This window comes from Haliotis rubra, unplaced genomic scaffold, assembly GCF_003918875.1.
Source record: "Haliotis rubra isolate DU_JTF1 unplaced genomic scaffold, ASM391887v1 Scf1, whole genome shotgun sequence".
In the NCBI taxonomy this organism is placed as follows: Eukaryota; Metazoa; Mollusca; class Gastropoda; order Lepetellida; family Haliotidae; genus Haliotis; species Haliotis rubra.
Genome location: NW_025764891.1, coordinates 8,825,183 through 8,842,308, shown reverse-complemented (window position 1 = coordinate 8,842,308; position 17,126 = coordinate 8,825,183). Strand labels below are relative to the sequence as shown.

General features: G+C 34.6%; 1 protein-coding gene across 1 annotated transcript in view; it reads left to right on the top strand.

The window, feature by feature from the left end:
- Window positions 1-16,780, top strand: part of LOC124281207 (sodium- and chloride-dependent glycine transporter 1-like) — a 43,907-nt gene extending 27,127 nt beyond the window's left edge. The window contains exons 5-14 of the mRNA XM_046717263.1: window positions 270-402; window positions 928-1,062; window positions 1,443-1,546; window positions 1,915-2,039; window positions 2,759-2,871; window positions 11,237-11,368; window positions 11,897-11,996; window positions 12,354-12,454; window positions 12,703-12,870; window positions 13,102-16,780. Of these exons, the coding sequence (XP_046573219.1) occupies window positions 270-402; window positions 928-1,062; window positions 1,443-1,546; window positions 1,915-2,039; window positions 2,759-2,871; window positions 11,237-11,368; window positions 11,897-11,996; window positions 12,354-12,454; window positions 12,703-12,870; window positions 13,102-13,305 (1,315 nt within the window). The 3' untranslated portion in view covers window positions 13,306-16,780. The remainder of the gene's footprint in view (window positions 1-269; window positions 403-927; window positions 1,063-1,442; window positions 1,547-1,914; window positions 2,040-2,758; window positions 2,872-11,236; window positions 11,369-11,896; window positions 11,997-12,353; window positions 12,455-12,702; window positions 12,871-13,101) is intronic.
- Window positions 16,781-17,126: the final 346 nt, after the last annotated feature.

Here is a 17,126-nt window from a genome sequence, read left to right as displayed (position 1 = left end):
CCTGCTGTGATATTGCTGGAATATTGCTAAATGTGGCATGAAATTAAATTCACTTAACAGCAACACTGTATCCTGCTGTGTTGAAATCAGAAGAAGGTCAGCAGAAGTTATATGTGATGACATGACGCTTTTTATCGATAATTTCTCTATTGTTCATAACAACATTTCTGGGCGCCATCTTGTAAATTATGTACCTAGGGTCATTTTGTTACCCTTTGAGTCTTTTTCGTATTGTGCCTGATTTATATAAAATTATTTTTTGTTTTCAGGCACCATGTGTTGGAGATGACTGATGGTATCGAGGACATCGGGACCCTGAGGTGGCAGTTGTTGATCTCCCTCATTGTAGCCTGGCTGTGTGTCTTCTTCTGTCTCTTTAAGGGGGTCAAGGTCCTTGGAAAGGTCAGTAATAGTCTTAATTTGTTAGAACTTTGATACAGGAGAACTTGAAGCAGACTAAGTGTTACATAAAAGCGACATGAACCTTGCCATAAGAAATGTCTGAAATTCTGAACCAGTTTTTATTGCTAAATTTTGCTACAAATTAGAACTGAATAAAAGTGACAGAGAGAGAGAAAAAGCACCATAGGAAACAGGTGTTTTTTTCAAGTGGGACTAACTAGCTACCACTTGCAGGACTATGAAAAGGTTTGCACTAGTCCTCTGACAAGTTTTTGGAAAGAGGAATTTCTAAGGATAAATGTGATTTCATGTTCTATGACTTGGTTAACTTCCATTGTACCAGATATTGTTATCATTGCTCTTACTGTCAATCACAAGATTGTCTGGTTCAGTCATCTGACAAGCAGTAGGACATTTCATGAGAGCAGTTTTATGCACACAAAAACCCACTTTTGTATATATATGTAAAGATTCTTTTGTATTCAGTTATGCTTGTCACAATCTGTGGTTGAATTGTGTTGCCAGGTAATGCACTTCGCAGCTCCCTTCCCTTATCTGGTGTTGATGGTGTTGCTGATCCGAGGTGTGACGTTGCCAGGAGCGATGGAGGGTATCAAATACTACATCATTCCTCGGTTTGAGAAACTGGCCAACTTCCAGGTAAGACAATATCTCCGTGCCACAACATAGACTCCTGCAGACTAGATTATACATTCCTTGTATTAATGGCTGAGGTACTTTGAACATTTGAAAAGGAACATAGTGAAATCTCACCCATTTAAATTTGATGTCAGACATTAAGCTAGAGAAGACAAATGATGTTACTGAAACAGTTTTGATATTGACTTTAATTTGCCTCTTTTGTTTCCGGATACAGTATACATGTCTTGAATGATGTAATTGATGTTGTCGTGTGTGATCATCTTCACTTAAGTAACCGCATCATTGTTATGTTTTTCAGTCAAATCAGGTGTAAAAGCAAGAAACAGTAAAGTTTGAGATGTTAAACAAGACTTTACTCCCTATTTTGGCTGTTTCAGGTTTGGGGTGATGCAGCGTTGCAGATCTTCTACTCTGTCGGCATGGCGTGGGGCGGTATCATCACCATGGCCAGTTACAACAAGTTCAGCCACAACGTGTACAGGTAAGTCATAACTAGTGTATTATTCTCAGTATTATATCGCAATAACATGATATCTCAAAGATTATAGTTTGTTAGAAAAGGGGAGGTAATATAATGGATTGTATTTTTGCAAGAGTTATGCCCCCTGATGTGCAGCAACAACGTTCACAGTTTTCTTTAATCAATTTAAACCTGTACATTTGTAAGAAAATAACTGCATCCAGTTGTTTAACCATTTTTGTAAAATATGACATGTTTTACAAATAAAAACAATAATAAATGAATATGTTTAAAAATTGGATTGTTTAAGTTCCTGCTAAGGAAATATATTTTACAGCTCTCTGATCTACACTTCCCCTGAATGTATTACTAACTATTTCTGGTTTCAGGGATGCCATGATAGTTCCCCTGATCAACTGTGGCACAAGTATTTTTGCCGGTTTTGTGATCTTCTCTGTTCTTGGGTTTATGGCTCATGAAGCTGGCACAACCATGGAAAAGGTCGTAACACAGGGTAAGAACTCGATACAACCTTGAACTTTCAACCATTTGACATTTGCTCCACTGAAGTGTTCTTTATAATGTTAATACCATTACATAGATTATGTTGTTTGTAAGTGTAGGAATAAACCTTTTCTGTACTTCGAACTCTGGTAGTTATCCTTGACAGAGCAGAACTTATGTGACAGTTCAAGGTCAGATTCATTCCACAGTAACCCTCTCCTGTGTTTGAGGCAACTAAAATGTTGGTTAGCTGGTTAAAACATATCAGTTAGATGAATACAAACAGTGATTGTCAACCACTTGTTTGCCTTGTCATGTTTGAAAAACAACACTCAAAGACACTTTAGATAGATATAAGTGACAAAAGAATTGCAATATTTATCACTTCCAAAATACATCATATGTCTTATCAAAGCAAAGAATTTCCATGCTTCCTTTTAAACAAGTTTGACTGTTCAACCCATTGGTCCTGCTCTGTAAAGAGACCTTAGTGTTGAGGTGATAGTACTTCCATGCTTCAATGTTGGCTTTGATAGTCTTAGCGTGATGGATTTACAGAATGGATATGTATTCCTACCCAATAAATTCTATTCATTATGTTACGCTAAAAATATTGAGGGTCACCCATGTTAGATTAATATGAATGTGATAGAATCAGGTGAACCTTAACTTTATTTTAGTAGTATATGTGTCCAGAATGATTTATATGTTGTTGTTTTTTGTTGCCAGGTCCTGGTCTGACATTTGTTGCGTACCCTGAGGCCATTGCCAAACTGCCAATCTCTCCCTTGTGGGCAGTGCTATTCTTTCTTATGTTGTTTACCATTGGCTTGGACAGTCAGGTGACTATTTTCTACCATTTCATTGGCTCTTTTATTTCTGGAACCTTAGAAAAATCTGCTCAAACAACATTATCTGGTGTTTCAAGGAATATATTTAAAAAAGACCAACCTGTTTATAAGATGCATCATAATTGACCATCTGGCATGTATAGCAATGTGCAGCTGTCCGTGAAATCGGAACCCACCGTGTACCAGCAAACTGTACTGGCAGGAGTGACTGCTTCCGATTATGTTGGTTTGAATAGTTTGAGTGTGTTGCCATGGATATGGTTGTATTGGATTATGTTGGTTTGAATTGTGTTATGAAAGCGTTGCCATGGATATGGTTGTATCCGATGTTTTGCTGGTCACAGAGGTCACCTGACCTGGGTTCCTTTGTCATGGACACTGTTGACATGGATTATTCATCGGGATGGACGTGTGATGCTCTTGCTCTTAAAACAACAACAATTTCAGTAATTATGATTAAAACATTTTGGACTTTCGAGACATGACTGATATTTTAACATGTTCCAATTTTGTAAATTCGGTTATTTCTTCACAACTTGAATTTTACACTACATGGAAGTTTTGAGCTGTCACTTCGCAGAAAAAATTGTTATTACATTTTTGCCCAAAGTAAAGCATCCATCTTTGATTTTCAATTCGGATAATTTTCTCTCGAAAGCTGATGTTTGGCTGCATGGAGAATTTGTTGAGATAAACGTTTATCCTGCTGTTTTCATAAAACACTAAAACAAACTAATTTTGTTCCTATTAAATCAGTTTCTTGTTTTCTCCACATTTCTCCTCGATGTCATGTTCTAAAATTAACTGAGATGTTTCTCTAAGTGCACTTGGGATAATTTTGTGATTTGGGAAATATGTGAAAATTCATGTGTTCAAAAAAGAAATATGAAAAAAAACGAAAAATAATTTTCTATAATTGAGATAATTTGAAAGACAATCAGTTTCATTTGTATTTCTATTGTTGAACTTCAAAATATTTCGGCATTTTTTACAAAAGCCTCATTACATTTATTAAAAAATCATTTTGAATGCAAATTTGAATTTCACTTCCCTCTAAATCCTGAGCAGATTCTTCTGGTTCAATATGTTGAGTCAGTGGTTACTAGTTTAGAGGTTGACTTTCTTAATTAATGTTTCTTAAATGGCAATAACCTCAAATATTTCCAAATTAAGAGTTTTCTTGAAAATAATTTTCCAAATTCATCATATCTATTTACAATACTCTTGAAAGATGTAATGCAGTTTAATAAAATGTTTAAAGAATTTTGACATGCATCCAAATTTATTTTGTAATTCTGAACCACTGACTGTTTAACTTGTCATTCAGATGTACCTAATCTTTATATAAAGGAGTCTTTTTTCAGGTTTGTAGTATTCAATGAAGTTTTACTGTCACCCCTTGCAAGTAAAGGTTTGAAAAACTTTTCAACATGGTACCAAAAACCATTTTAACAAACACAAGAATTTGACATTGGTACATGCGTCCAGTTTCATTTCAATTTTCTCAAGACATGGAATATTTTTCGAAGACAGCAAAGAAAGAATATTAATGTTGAAACAAATTCAAAATTTATTCAAATTGATTTTATTTTGCTCTTCAAAGAAAAAAATGTTTTCAGGTTTTTTAGCTTCAGTACTTTTTTTCAATTTCGATTTAAAAGTTGTGTCTTCAGAAAAATATTCCCTTCATAATTAGACAACTGATGGACATAAATGCCTGCTGTTTCAAAAATTCATAATTGTTAAATTTAAAAGAAAACCTGTCAATATTTCTGTAAGTGTTTCTATTTTGAGACTATGAATTTGTCAGAATTTCTGTACTTTGAATATCTATCTGAAAAAAGTGGAACTGAAATGTTTTTCTATTTTCTTTTAAAGAAAGCAGGCAACAAACCAAATTTGAAAAATCTGAAATGGCACTTGCAAAAACTTCATTTTTCATGTGGACTATTGGAATTGGTGAAAAGTAAGCTTCTTTCCAAAGATACAAGTTAAAAAGTTTCTTTAAAAATCCAGTTAAATTCTTTTTGAAAAAAAATGGTTTAATAAACAGTTTAACTGTTGCAATTATGTAATGATTTTAGGATATGACTTTATCTTTGGAAAGATGTTGTGCTTTTTTGTAATTATGGAGGCTCTGATATTACACAGACAATGGACATTAAGTTATTGCAGTGTGAGCGTGCACTTGATGCGCATTGATGGGTAAGACTAATATGTTTGTGAATTTTGTATGTTTAATATCTTTTCTTTTCTGTGTGGGAACTGGGGAAATACATTAAAGTTTCATGGGGGAATACTGTTAGTGGACTATGAGGTTAATGAAAAATTGGGATTATGTAAATTAGCTTGTTACCTGAGAAGGTATTAATTGCTACAATTTTCTTTTATTAAATTCATTTTGAAATTTATAGATTAGTGGTGATATTTGATTATCTAATTGTGTGGATGGATTTATGAGAAATATTTTGGGATAAAGCATTTTTGAAAGAAACATATATTTTATATTCTAAATCTTTCAAAATTTTGAAATGTTTTACTGATAAATGGGGATGCAGAGAAAACTTTAAAGATAGAGATGTGGAAAAAGAAAATATATGTGTAATCGTGTGGATGGGGAAATGTTTGTGTGTTATGTTACAAACAAAAGTGGGAAGAGGATTTGACAGATGGAATAAAAATATTTTGCAATGGTGTGGGAGGGGTAATTAAAAAACAAGGCATAAAAACCAAAAGTGGGGGACGATGGGAAGGGCAACATAAAGCATATTGCAGTGTGTGCAATATGTTTTGAAACCAGTGTGATGTTCATGTGCTTAGTGATTATTGTGACACATTTGCGACTGATATATGATGCATAATCATATCTCATCATTCCAGTACATGGATTCAAGAGGTTTACTGAACATAACTTAACATTAAAAACTCATGCCGTTAATTAAACACAGTAATGCAGGAGGAGGGGAGCCCTAGAACTTATCGTCATCGTAACCCCAGAATCTAACAAATAGTCTAGCTGCAATATTTTTCAGATGTGCATGCAGTGGTACTGTCGCCAGGCTAATACCATTCTCTCTACACAATATCACCTTTCTGCTCTTTGCTTTTTTTTCCGCTTCTTCCTTAACTTGTGTAGATACTAACCATGAATGCCGCCAGGGTGGAATGGCTTTCATTTGGCAGTATGTGGCTTTAGATTGACTCTACACAGCTTCACTTATCATGTCAGCTTCAGCACTGAATAGGATGCGTGCCTTGACTAGAGGGAGATAACTGTGCTGCATTTGCCAAAGGGAGATCACTCCCATGTATTCTAATATGGCTTTTGATTTGACTTATACCAGGATATGGAATATATAAGCATTCTTCTTGCTTTATTTCATTTTGTCATACCATCGTTCATTTATATCAAAGACTTACAAAATGCTGTACATGCCTCGAACGGAACAATCATCCAAACAATCCATTGACAAGTTATTTCTTTTTTGAAAATATTCTTTGTTGACATAAACCCAAACTCTGGTTGTTACAATCATCTGAAACCCATTTCAACAAACAAATTATTGTGCTTTGTGAATTGAAGTAGAATACAAACTTCAAAAACAAATTTCCCAATAATATTTTCTATATGATTTACTCTGGTATTTTAGAACATGCCAAGAGAGCAAACATTCAAAAGTATTTCTGGAAAAAAGAGACCAAAAAAAAAAGATTCAAAACATGCATGGTAGTGGGTGCACTCGACTCCCCCAGCACTTAACGGAAATTGATAGATTCTATTTTCTTGACATTCGAAGCTATACTTAATGTTGTATAAGTAGAGCCTTAATCTCTCGCTTTGTAGAGCATGACATAAGACAAGACACTCAAAACAAGAAATAATCATGATAAGCGGAATCAGCATGATGTCTTTTAGGTGGATTTCTCACTGCTCTTGACTATTTCACTACATGATGCCAAGTCATGCGAGATGAAAATACAAAATGATGATTTCAAACTTCAGTTAGGTCTGTAGATAGTGATTGAGAATTTAATGCTGTTTTAACCGTGTTCCAGTTTTATGACAGTTAATGTGCAAGGAAAAGCTGTACAGGCGACACTTTTGAGGATGAGCTAATTTTGAAAACATTTCATATCTTTAAGACCTTGTTCTTCTTTTGAAAATAGCACTGTTTGCTGTAAATCAGATGGATTTACATGCTAAACAAAATTGATTTTTAAAAAAATGTATTCATGAATAAGATGGCAAAACATCTTCAAATATGAACTGTCATATCAGAATCATGTTTACCATTTATATACATGGAATATCATTGACAAAATTGTCAAGAGAGAATCTTCTTGTTTTGAGTGTACTTTCGAACTAAACTTGAGTTGTTGTCATTCTTTTGTTTTGTTGCATTTTTTTTTGTGCTGGCTTTAAATTTTAGTTCTGTCGACCCCTACAGCAAGGTGATAGAGAAGTGGTTGGCATAGTAGCTTAGCTGTAGCTTTACCCCAGGGACAGAAGAGTAGGGGGGGTATGGCACTGTGCTTCACTCTGGGGTTGCATGAGGATTAATATTGATAGTTGTATCATCAGTAGTATGACTAACAGTTGTGGAAACAGTTTGTTGAAAATATTTGGCGTCCTGATCACCCCTGAAGTGTTAAATCCAATCAACCATTTTGAGGAAATTAATGAATTTTAATCATTTAATAAATTTTGAATAAATGATTTTAGCAAATAGAATTGAAGAAGCTGATATGCTATTAAAATAGGATATGGTGAAAAGGTTTTGCAAAGTTTCATGGAAAATAGTTTACTGGAATATTAAGTTTGAAAACTTTTTGTTCTGAGTAAGAAATTCCACATCTAAGGACTATATGCACACTGTGAAGATGTATACTGACAATGAAAATGTTCATCCAACTCAACTCTTAATCAGATAGGTTTTGTGCTCAATGATCTCTCCGAACATAAAAGAGATTTGAACTAGGATGACGACATTGTTTGATGATCTGATACCTGAGTACCCAGAATTACTAAATATGACTTTTGTGGCCAATTTCTCAAATATTACATAGCGCCAAAAAAAGCATATTTAAAGTGCCTCAAGAGAAATGCTTTTCTTCTACAAACAAATTTAGAAATGATATATATTCTGACAGTAAGTTCATGCCATACATAAAAAGTTAAAACAGTTTTCCTCGCCCATACATGGTGCAAATACTGTAGTTCTTCAGTTAAGACTCAAACTTGATAAATCCTCAGCTGTAGAGCTTACCCCCTGGATGCCACAGGGACATAGATGCCCTTCCTCATTAACCTTCACCTTGAAGTCATAGAAAATTTGAAGTATATCATGCCCACAATTTGAGTTCTCAGGTAGGAATTCATCAGGAGATCTTACGATATCATCTGTTTTCAGTTTAATAAAGCAAATTTGCAACCTCGCCAAATTATGTAGCTAAAACATCGCCTCCATTTTTGACATATTGCAAAATCACCAATCACACCATTATGTGGTAGATTCATACAAAATCTATAAATCGGTTATTTATTGTGATAATATAGTTATATAATGTGTAGTTACAGAATGTGAGTGATCAGGTATCTGTGATGTATCAAGTCATCATTGTACATTCTGAAATGATGTAACTCTAGAATTATTCAAAATGTTTCAGAAAATATGTTGCGACGAATACTGAAGTCAAATTTCATCATTTTTACAAAACATGTATGCTAGTTATCGGACACCTATGACCAGTGTAGGAAAGATGTAGAAAATCTAGCCTGTCCACAGGACTGGCAGGTCAAATTTTTTACTAGTCCTGCCAAAATCTAGCCTGTCCTCCAAATATAAATAAAACACCTTCGGCAGTAAATATTCAAAAAGGTTATAATTATTATATATATGTCATTGGTTTGCTAAAATTGACCCTCCTCAAAATTCACCCGTCTCGGACGTTGGGACGGGCTATCTTTCCTACACTGCTATGACATCACCTATATTTAGAAGTCGGCTGAGATTCATATGTCCGTGAATTCTCCATACAATTTAGAATCAATACAAATTGAGATAAAATTGGGTGGAATAAATTGGGTGCAAAGATGAATGTTGTCCTTGGATAACTGTACTTGTAAGAAATGTTAAACATTGTGAACCTCAGACCTTAACTGTCTAGTGTTTCCTAGTATCTCGAGAGAACCCTTCCTCTATTGTCACAAACATGAACTTTAGGATTTGTTGGTTTTTTTCATTGGGAGAGTATCAAAGCAAGAATTAGGGAATGAATAATAGATGCAATTTGACGGTTTTCCTTCAGTACTATTTCAGATATTTTCTTATACATTTGAAAAATAACTCGGCATCCAGTGGGTTAAGCATGACAATCTAAAGATGGAAAACAAATTAAACTGTTGCATTAAATGTCAGGAAAAAAGATAACAAAATATGTAGTTCTTGGAATCAAATAATATTTAGAAGCAATCAGCAAACAATGAAAAGCAATATGAAAAATGTTTAAAAAAGCGTGAAAAATGTAATAAAAAATACTGACATTCACTTAATACAGGGAAAAAACACACTTATGATCTTCAAGATGAGAACCGACTTCAAACAAACATCTGAATTCTCATGAATTCTTAAAAGAAAACTCGTTGCAAAGGTATCTTAGAAAGTAGAATTTCTACTGGCAGTGTTGGTAAGCTGCATTTTCGTTAAAATGTTCTCCTCTGTTCTCTCAGCAAGGTCACGGTGGGAGGTCAAGGCCGGGTCAGGGCGCCGGACCGGTCTTCAACAACACGAGGCCACCAGTCTGCTAGGTTTTGTTGACACGTTATGAACTAGACAACAGTCTATCTTGTGTTTTCTGTTTTCACAGTACAGATTACATCAACTTGTACCAGGGGAGGTCTCTTCAGGATTCAAGTAAACATTGCATTTATTTTTCAGTTATTGATACATTAAAATTTTAAATTCAAAGTAGTAGTGTTTGATTTTAGGTATAATTGTTTATTATCTTTGTAAGATTTATTTTTTACCTTTCCACAATATGATTCAAATTGTGAATTTTTTTATAATTATTTTGAAAAATTATGATTTGACAAATTATGTTTCGGTTAATATTCTAAATAATTTGTTTCATCGAGCTGATTTTTTCTTATCCATACTACATAAATGTTTTCATTTATTTTCAAATGACAATCAGTTTGAAGAACAACACATTAATTTGCAAGAGCTCCCCTGGTACATCAAGCTTCATCTCAACTTTGCTTTCAAAACATTTTTGTGTGACTTGTGAAAGTTTTACACCACAAAACACACATCTCAGCATTCATGAGTAGCCAAGAGGAACGGAACTCAAATGTTTGATATTGGTGCTGTAAATGACTCACAAATACTAGGTAATAATGTAAACAAGTAAACGTTTACATCCAGAGTGAAAAGTGCTTTGACCTTTGACGTTTTTATTTCTTGTGTGACATTTTCTGAAAGTGTCTGATATCCAATGTTTGAGTTCTGTGTTTATGAACAAAAACCAACATTGTTATATATGTTTATGACACAAGAAAACAAACTACTGTATTAGCAAAATTCCAAAGTTTCAAATGTAATTTAAATTTTAAATAATACTCATATCATGAAAACATCTATTTATGGAGTTCATCATTTTGGGATACAGATGACACAAAAAATATTACTGTACATAAAAATGCCATTTTGGACGACTTTAAGGCTTTTTTTTTTAAATGTGCACAATTTATATAGAATTAATGCAGGTTTGCAAAATTAAAAGCTTTGGAATTGGAGACTAATACACAATAAAATACAGGATCACCCTTCATTGTCTACTTAGATAACCATAGCATTGTTTCACTATTGGTTGTCATGGAAACCCTTTGAACATTTCTTGGTGTTTTGAAAATATAAACGCTCACATTATCAAAGATCACAACTATAACAGCATAGCAAGAAAATGGTTGATGATTATATTTCTGATCAGCACTTCCTAAACTCATGCACTGTAATCAATTACCATCGCATCGCAAAGGATCTTGTTCTGAGCTTTTATATTTGACAAGGCAAGAAATGTTCCATTATATGCCCTTTATTGTAGACCCATGTAAATGTTCGATCAGAATGGTTTGTATCAATAACCATGCAGACCAGCCTGATGAAGGTTTACAGGTAGATGACATAAAGCATTTATGTGCTTTAGACCAATAATTGATGTATGACATATAGTTTCTATTGTGAGCCACATGCTGTGCATGCATTCCCTTCCCCCCTTGCTCTGTGAGACTGATCAATGTATGCCCCCTATGTAATCTGGGACACTCCTTGAAGTACTTTTTGTTTTCTTTTATTAGTTTGGAATGTTTGAGACTATGCTGAGCGGAGTTATTGACGAGTATCCCAAATACCTGAGGAACAAGAAAGTCCTGGTGACAGCGGCTTGCTGCTTCTTCGAGTTCATTATCGGGCTGCCCTTGATTACACAGGTGAGTACTGTTTTCAGTTTTGCAGTATTATTCACATATGTGAAGAGTTGATAGTTTGTAAACATATATTTATCTACGCCTGCAAAGACGCCAATATTCTGCAGCAAACGGTCGTAAATATTCCCAGTTTAACAGAATTTACGAAATTAGAACATGAAATAATCCAATTTTGGACCATATCACCATATTTTTGCTGTTCCCTAACTAAAGGCCCTTAGTTTGAAATCCTATATAAGTGCCTGATTAATGGATGTTATGGAAGTGAATAAAGTATCATCAGGATGCAAACCAAAGGGAAGTAACTCTAATATAAAGATGTGATGCTATTCAATCAACACGTAGCATATTACTGTTGGTTGTGAACGTTAACTGCAGTAACATGAAAGAATGATGTTATAACTTTCTTTGAGTTTGTTATAAACAAAGAGATCTTAGTTATAAACAATTTCAAACTGTTTTATTGTATTTGATTAATTTAGCACTACTTTTGTTATGTTGAATGTTTCAAATTTGTGATGTTTGTTCCAGGGAGGTATCTACATCCTGCAGATCATGGACTGGTACTGTGCCAGCTTCTCTCTCATGCTGATTTCCCTTACTGAGTGTCTGGCTATCTCCTGGTGTTACGGTGAGTCTCGTGTTTGTATCAGGGGGTTGAGTCTTCCCACAGATGACATCCTTACCTTACCTGCTTGCTGATGGGGATTAACCTCTTTGGTGTCTGACTTTGGATCAGAAGGTCCATGTTTCGAAATCCCTGTTAGTAAGAATCATTCCAGCGCTAAGATCTCTTTGTGGTTAGCTCAACGACAAATCATAAGACTATGTTAAAGTATGGAAGTCACAATCATCTTAGCACTTATATCTCTTTGTAGCCTAGTGGCCAGATAGTATGTGAGAAGATGGCAATCTGAGCTTGAAAAGTTGGTTAATGATGTATGTGATCTACAGTCAATGTATATATATACATGTTTATATATTGCAGGTACGGATCGGTTCTGCAAGGACATCGAGTTGATGATTGGTTACCAGCCCCATAAATGGTGGAAATACATGTGGAAATTTGTAACCCCAACTGTTATTGTTGTGAGTCTCTTACCTGTATTTGAACTATCCATTATTGTTTTGAACATAATACAGGATGCCTATAACAATATGATCGAGAAATCTATACCAAAAATATAATTGGGTTGGAAACATATTGAAAATTCTTTACATTAAATTCCTTATTGGTTACCCAGTAAAAAAACCCGGGTTAATATAACAGTGCAAAACATCAGATGCATCAATATATTGCACACATCACTAGATCACCGCCAACATTCCTCTTGCAGTTCATCTGGTTGTTCAGCGTGATCACTCTGGGTCCTGTGACGTACGGAGACAAGGCTTATCCCCATTGGGCCATCATCATCGGCTGGTCACTAGGAGTGATATCAGTACTTCCTATCCCGATTGTGATGGTGATTCAGTTGTACAATACAGAAGGAACGCTACTGGAAGTGAGTGTTCTGGTTACAAGAATTTACTCGCTATGTCAGCAGCCAAACTTCATATTGCAGTTTGTCATTTAAATTTAGAAACTAATGAAGCAGTTGTGAGTGGTGTTTCTGACCATCTTGCCATCATTATTGCTGATAAAAGACAACATGCGTACATAGTTAGCCAGATATGTCCGTCAGAGTTGATCTATAGTGTGCTTAAATTACACCTTCATCATTTACCAATTTCAGAGATTCCAGAAGCTTACCAAGCCTGCTCCAGAATGGGGTCCAGCATTGACAGAAAATCGTCTGCGATACTACGAATCATTGGGTCTTGATGACCCATTATCAGTTCAATCTGTACTCCCCTCTAACGAAGTCAGTCATGACGACAAGTCACCGGAACACATGCCAGAACAGTTCGCGTTATTGCCGCAGAGTGAAAAAGCATAGTGTTGTCTCGAATGCTTTGGTACTGATGGGCACAAACGTTATGGGAATGAGAAATGTTACCATGGCAACCTGTTGTATTTTGTCGGTAAGACAGTATGAGGAAAAAATGCTATCTCACTGGCGAAATTGACTACGAAAACTGATGTGGCGCCAAACCATATTTGTGAAGAATTCCCCACTTGCATCGACACTGTTTGTACATAGACCCTGGGTATATATTGTTATAAACATCCCAGAATGGAGTGGGGTTCCTGTTGCAGTACCGATGTTGAGGGTGTGAGCTGTAACTGGTGCCGCTTCCCCCAAACAGGAGGGGGATTTAGTGTTGTGTGGACATGTATGTTCTCAGCAGTGTGTGAGTTGTATCATTTGGCCAAATTAATTTCTTATTGTCTTAAAGACAGTTCAATTACTATAATTTACAAGAATTCTGAAGAATGCTATTTGAAAGGACTCACAAGTGTTTTCCATGGACCATTACATAATATGTACATAACATGAACACTTCTTGCTCTAATTACATGCAATTGCTTTTTACTTATATGAGTATTTTCAAGTTTTTCTTATATCTGTTCGTCCACTACTTGATACCCAGATAGTGAAATGTTTCTTAGTTATCAAAATTGGCAACTGATGGTAATTATTAGTTATTAATTATAATATCATGAGCTATAATGTATTCTATAAGAAAAATGTTCACAGAAGAATCTGAAAAGTTTTTGGGCTTAAGAACTTATATTGTCCTCTTTTTCAGTAAATATCTTTCTGGGAACGGAATGTACAGTCTCAATGTTAAGTTATATTGCAAAATTAAGGTGCCTGCATCATGGAACTCCTATGGGTTTACTTTCAGCATATTAAGGCATCACAAATTTGCATCGCACAAGCAAGTTTTGTTTGAAAGTATTACTGAACAAAATCAAATGACCAAAAGATGATATTTTGTTTTGAGTAAAGATTATTCTTTTGACTTGAAGGTCAAGGACTCGATCCTTCAGTTTCCTGCTATCGTCATGGAGATGTTTGCTCTAGTGGTACTTGGTTCCAACTGTCTCAGGTGTACACAAGTGTATACATGTTGTGCTTTGGGTAATGGTCTGGTATTTATTCAGTCGCTATCCAAAAATATGTGGAAGATGTATTTCTGGAATATAAATCAAATATGCGCCTTGTGTATGTTAAATGCAAATTTTACAGTCAAATTTGATGTGCCAAATTGTTTTATTTAGTATGCAGTGTCTCATTGACAAATATACCTTTTACATAAAGGTAAGGTTGATGAAGCGTCTCTGAAATACCATTAACTGTTTGAAATAGCTAGTTCGATTTTCTGGGCTTAAGTTTTCTTTAATATTCCATTGTTTCAAAGAACTAATGGAAGGTTCTACAAATTATTGCATTTTCTGACCGCTTCTTTCCTTGTCTAATTTACATAATATAATTTAAATTGTTTTCAAGGTCATTAAAGTTTTTTGAATACCTTCATTAGAGTATTATGTATATTTGCCTGATATACCTTGTTAACCGTGATGCTATACAAAGGATTTCATTGTGTACATTTAGAACGGTGCTGAAAAATATGTCATCTTCTTAAGCCGATGCTATCAGAAGCTAATGATGATGATGACGTCATTGATGGAGGTTAGCTGATGCCTTGATGGAGATATATTATAAAGTCCAGTTGCATTCATACTGTATGCTGTATCGTGTGTATGTGTGTGAATGTATGAATGTAGCTTATGTCGATGTGTTGCTTGTTAAGTTGTTGCCTTCGTAAAACGAGCCAATCTTTGTTTGAGAGCTGTTTTCTTTGAAAATTTGTTGATTATAGTTGAAAGTATGTTAACTTTAAGTTACAGGTAATAAATTGAATTTTTAAAAGCTCAATCTCCTTGCAGATTATTGATGGTGATGTGAGGAATACGTCATCTGTATATATCGTTGAATCAATGCAATAACTTGATGTAAGCACTGTAGTCTGAGACAAGGCTACATGCTCCAACCATCTCTCTATAGTTGATGCTACTCAAAAATATACATTTTTAAGATTTAAATTGATTTTAAATATATATATGAAGTATGATGAAAATAATACATGTGTATATTTTAATATTTACCATTGATTTAGATCTCTGATTGGTTAACCCAATTCATGAATTCTTAAGTGATCAGTTCGGATAATATTTTCTCTTCCATATGCATTTAAGGCAAGGATTTGGATAGATCTCAACAGTCTTTATTTAGCATTTTATTTTATTTTGCTAATAAGTCATCTTACATCATATTCATGGTCATATCTTCTCGTCCATCATGCTCATACAATATTTATCTCATGTCATTTGTATATTTTGCTGCATGTACTTGCTAGAACCGCATTCTGTAGCCAGACATCTTGAGAAATGATTTTGATTGACTTTTGATAAAGCTAATATGAATGTTTTACTGATGCAATGTACATTTAATAATGATCCTTCTACAGTAAAACGAACATTGTTTCATCTCTGATGTATTAAAAAATAATTTATAGAAATTTACTCTTGAATTGATCCTCAAATCAGGGTATATTATTGACATTCAGCTGAAAGAGTTGCTAGTATCTGAAACTTTCCAATACTCGTTCATTTCATGATCGAAAACATATTTTCCAGTAGGATACCTATACATTTCTACTGCATTGCTAGAAAGTCCATCTACATTCAAATTAGACAGAGCATTTCCAAGATGTTTTCATTCTGGATATTTTATGCCAGACAGTAATTCTGTGGATATTCTAAGATACAGTACAATCCTTGTATATAGTGTCATCTTCATTGATAGGGTTCAGAAGTTTCAAAGCAGATCACACCTACTGGCTAAAGCTGATTAGGGACTAAAGTTTGGTGCACATGTTTAAGGACATAATAGGTCATTTAAGGACATATGTTTAAGGACATTATAGATCATTCAAGGACATAAATGTCATGAAATCCTGTATCTGTAAATTTTGTAACTTGAAAACAAGGAAGTTTTTGTTTATGACAATAAGTTCTGAAACCAATCATATGAAATCAGGTTTACTTAATGCTTTCATTTGATCTTGAGTGATGGAATTACACCTTATTCCTGTTCAAGACTCTGTCCCCAAATTACGAATGTTATCCATGTTGCTAGAGAAAGGAAAGGCTTAGTGGAATACATTACAGGTAGGAACGTCAAGTAGCCATGTGTCCGTAACACTTCAGCTTATTTTGAGTAAAAGGGTCAATGGGTCATTTCAACTTCTTCAAAATTAAAATTTTCAACATAAGTGACTAGTTCTCTTCGGCTATAGGTCATCAATAGGTTAAATGTCAATTTTTGACATTAAAAATATTATTGTCATCTTGTAATAACTTGTGTGCCTTTGCTTTACATCCTCTTCAGTACAAATATTTTAAACTTGTACATTTATTTGATTTTTTTTTAAATGCTTTGAATAAATAGCATTGGAACATGACTATGTTTTTCTGTCATTTTTATTTAGTGATCCAAGCCTCTGAGAAAATAAGCAAATCTACTTAAGACTGACCGACTGAGTTTGGTTTTATGCCGCTTTTAGCAATATTCCAGCAATATCACGGCGGGGGACACCAGAAATAAGCTTCACACATTGTAATCATGTGGGGATTCGAACCCGGGTCTTCGGCGTGACGAGCCAACGCTTTAACCACTAGGCTACCCCACCGCCCATCTACTTAAGAAGTGCTTTATGTTACAGTATGAACTGAGAATGTAATGTGGAGGTTTGAGACATTTAAGACTTTAAGTTGAGTTGAAGTAGAAAGAGAGTATAGTTTCACTCC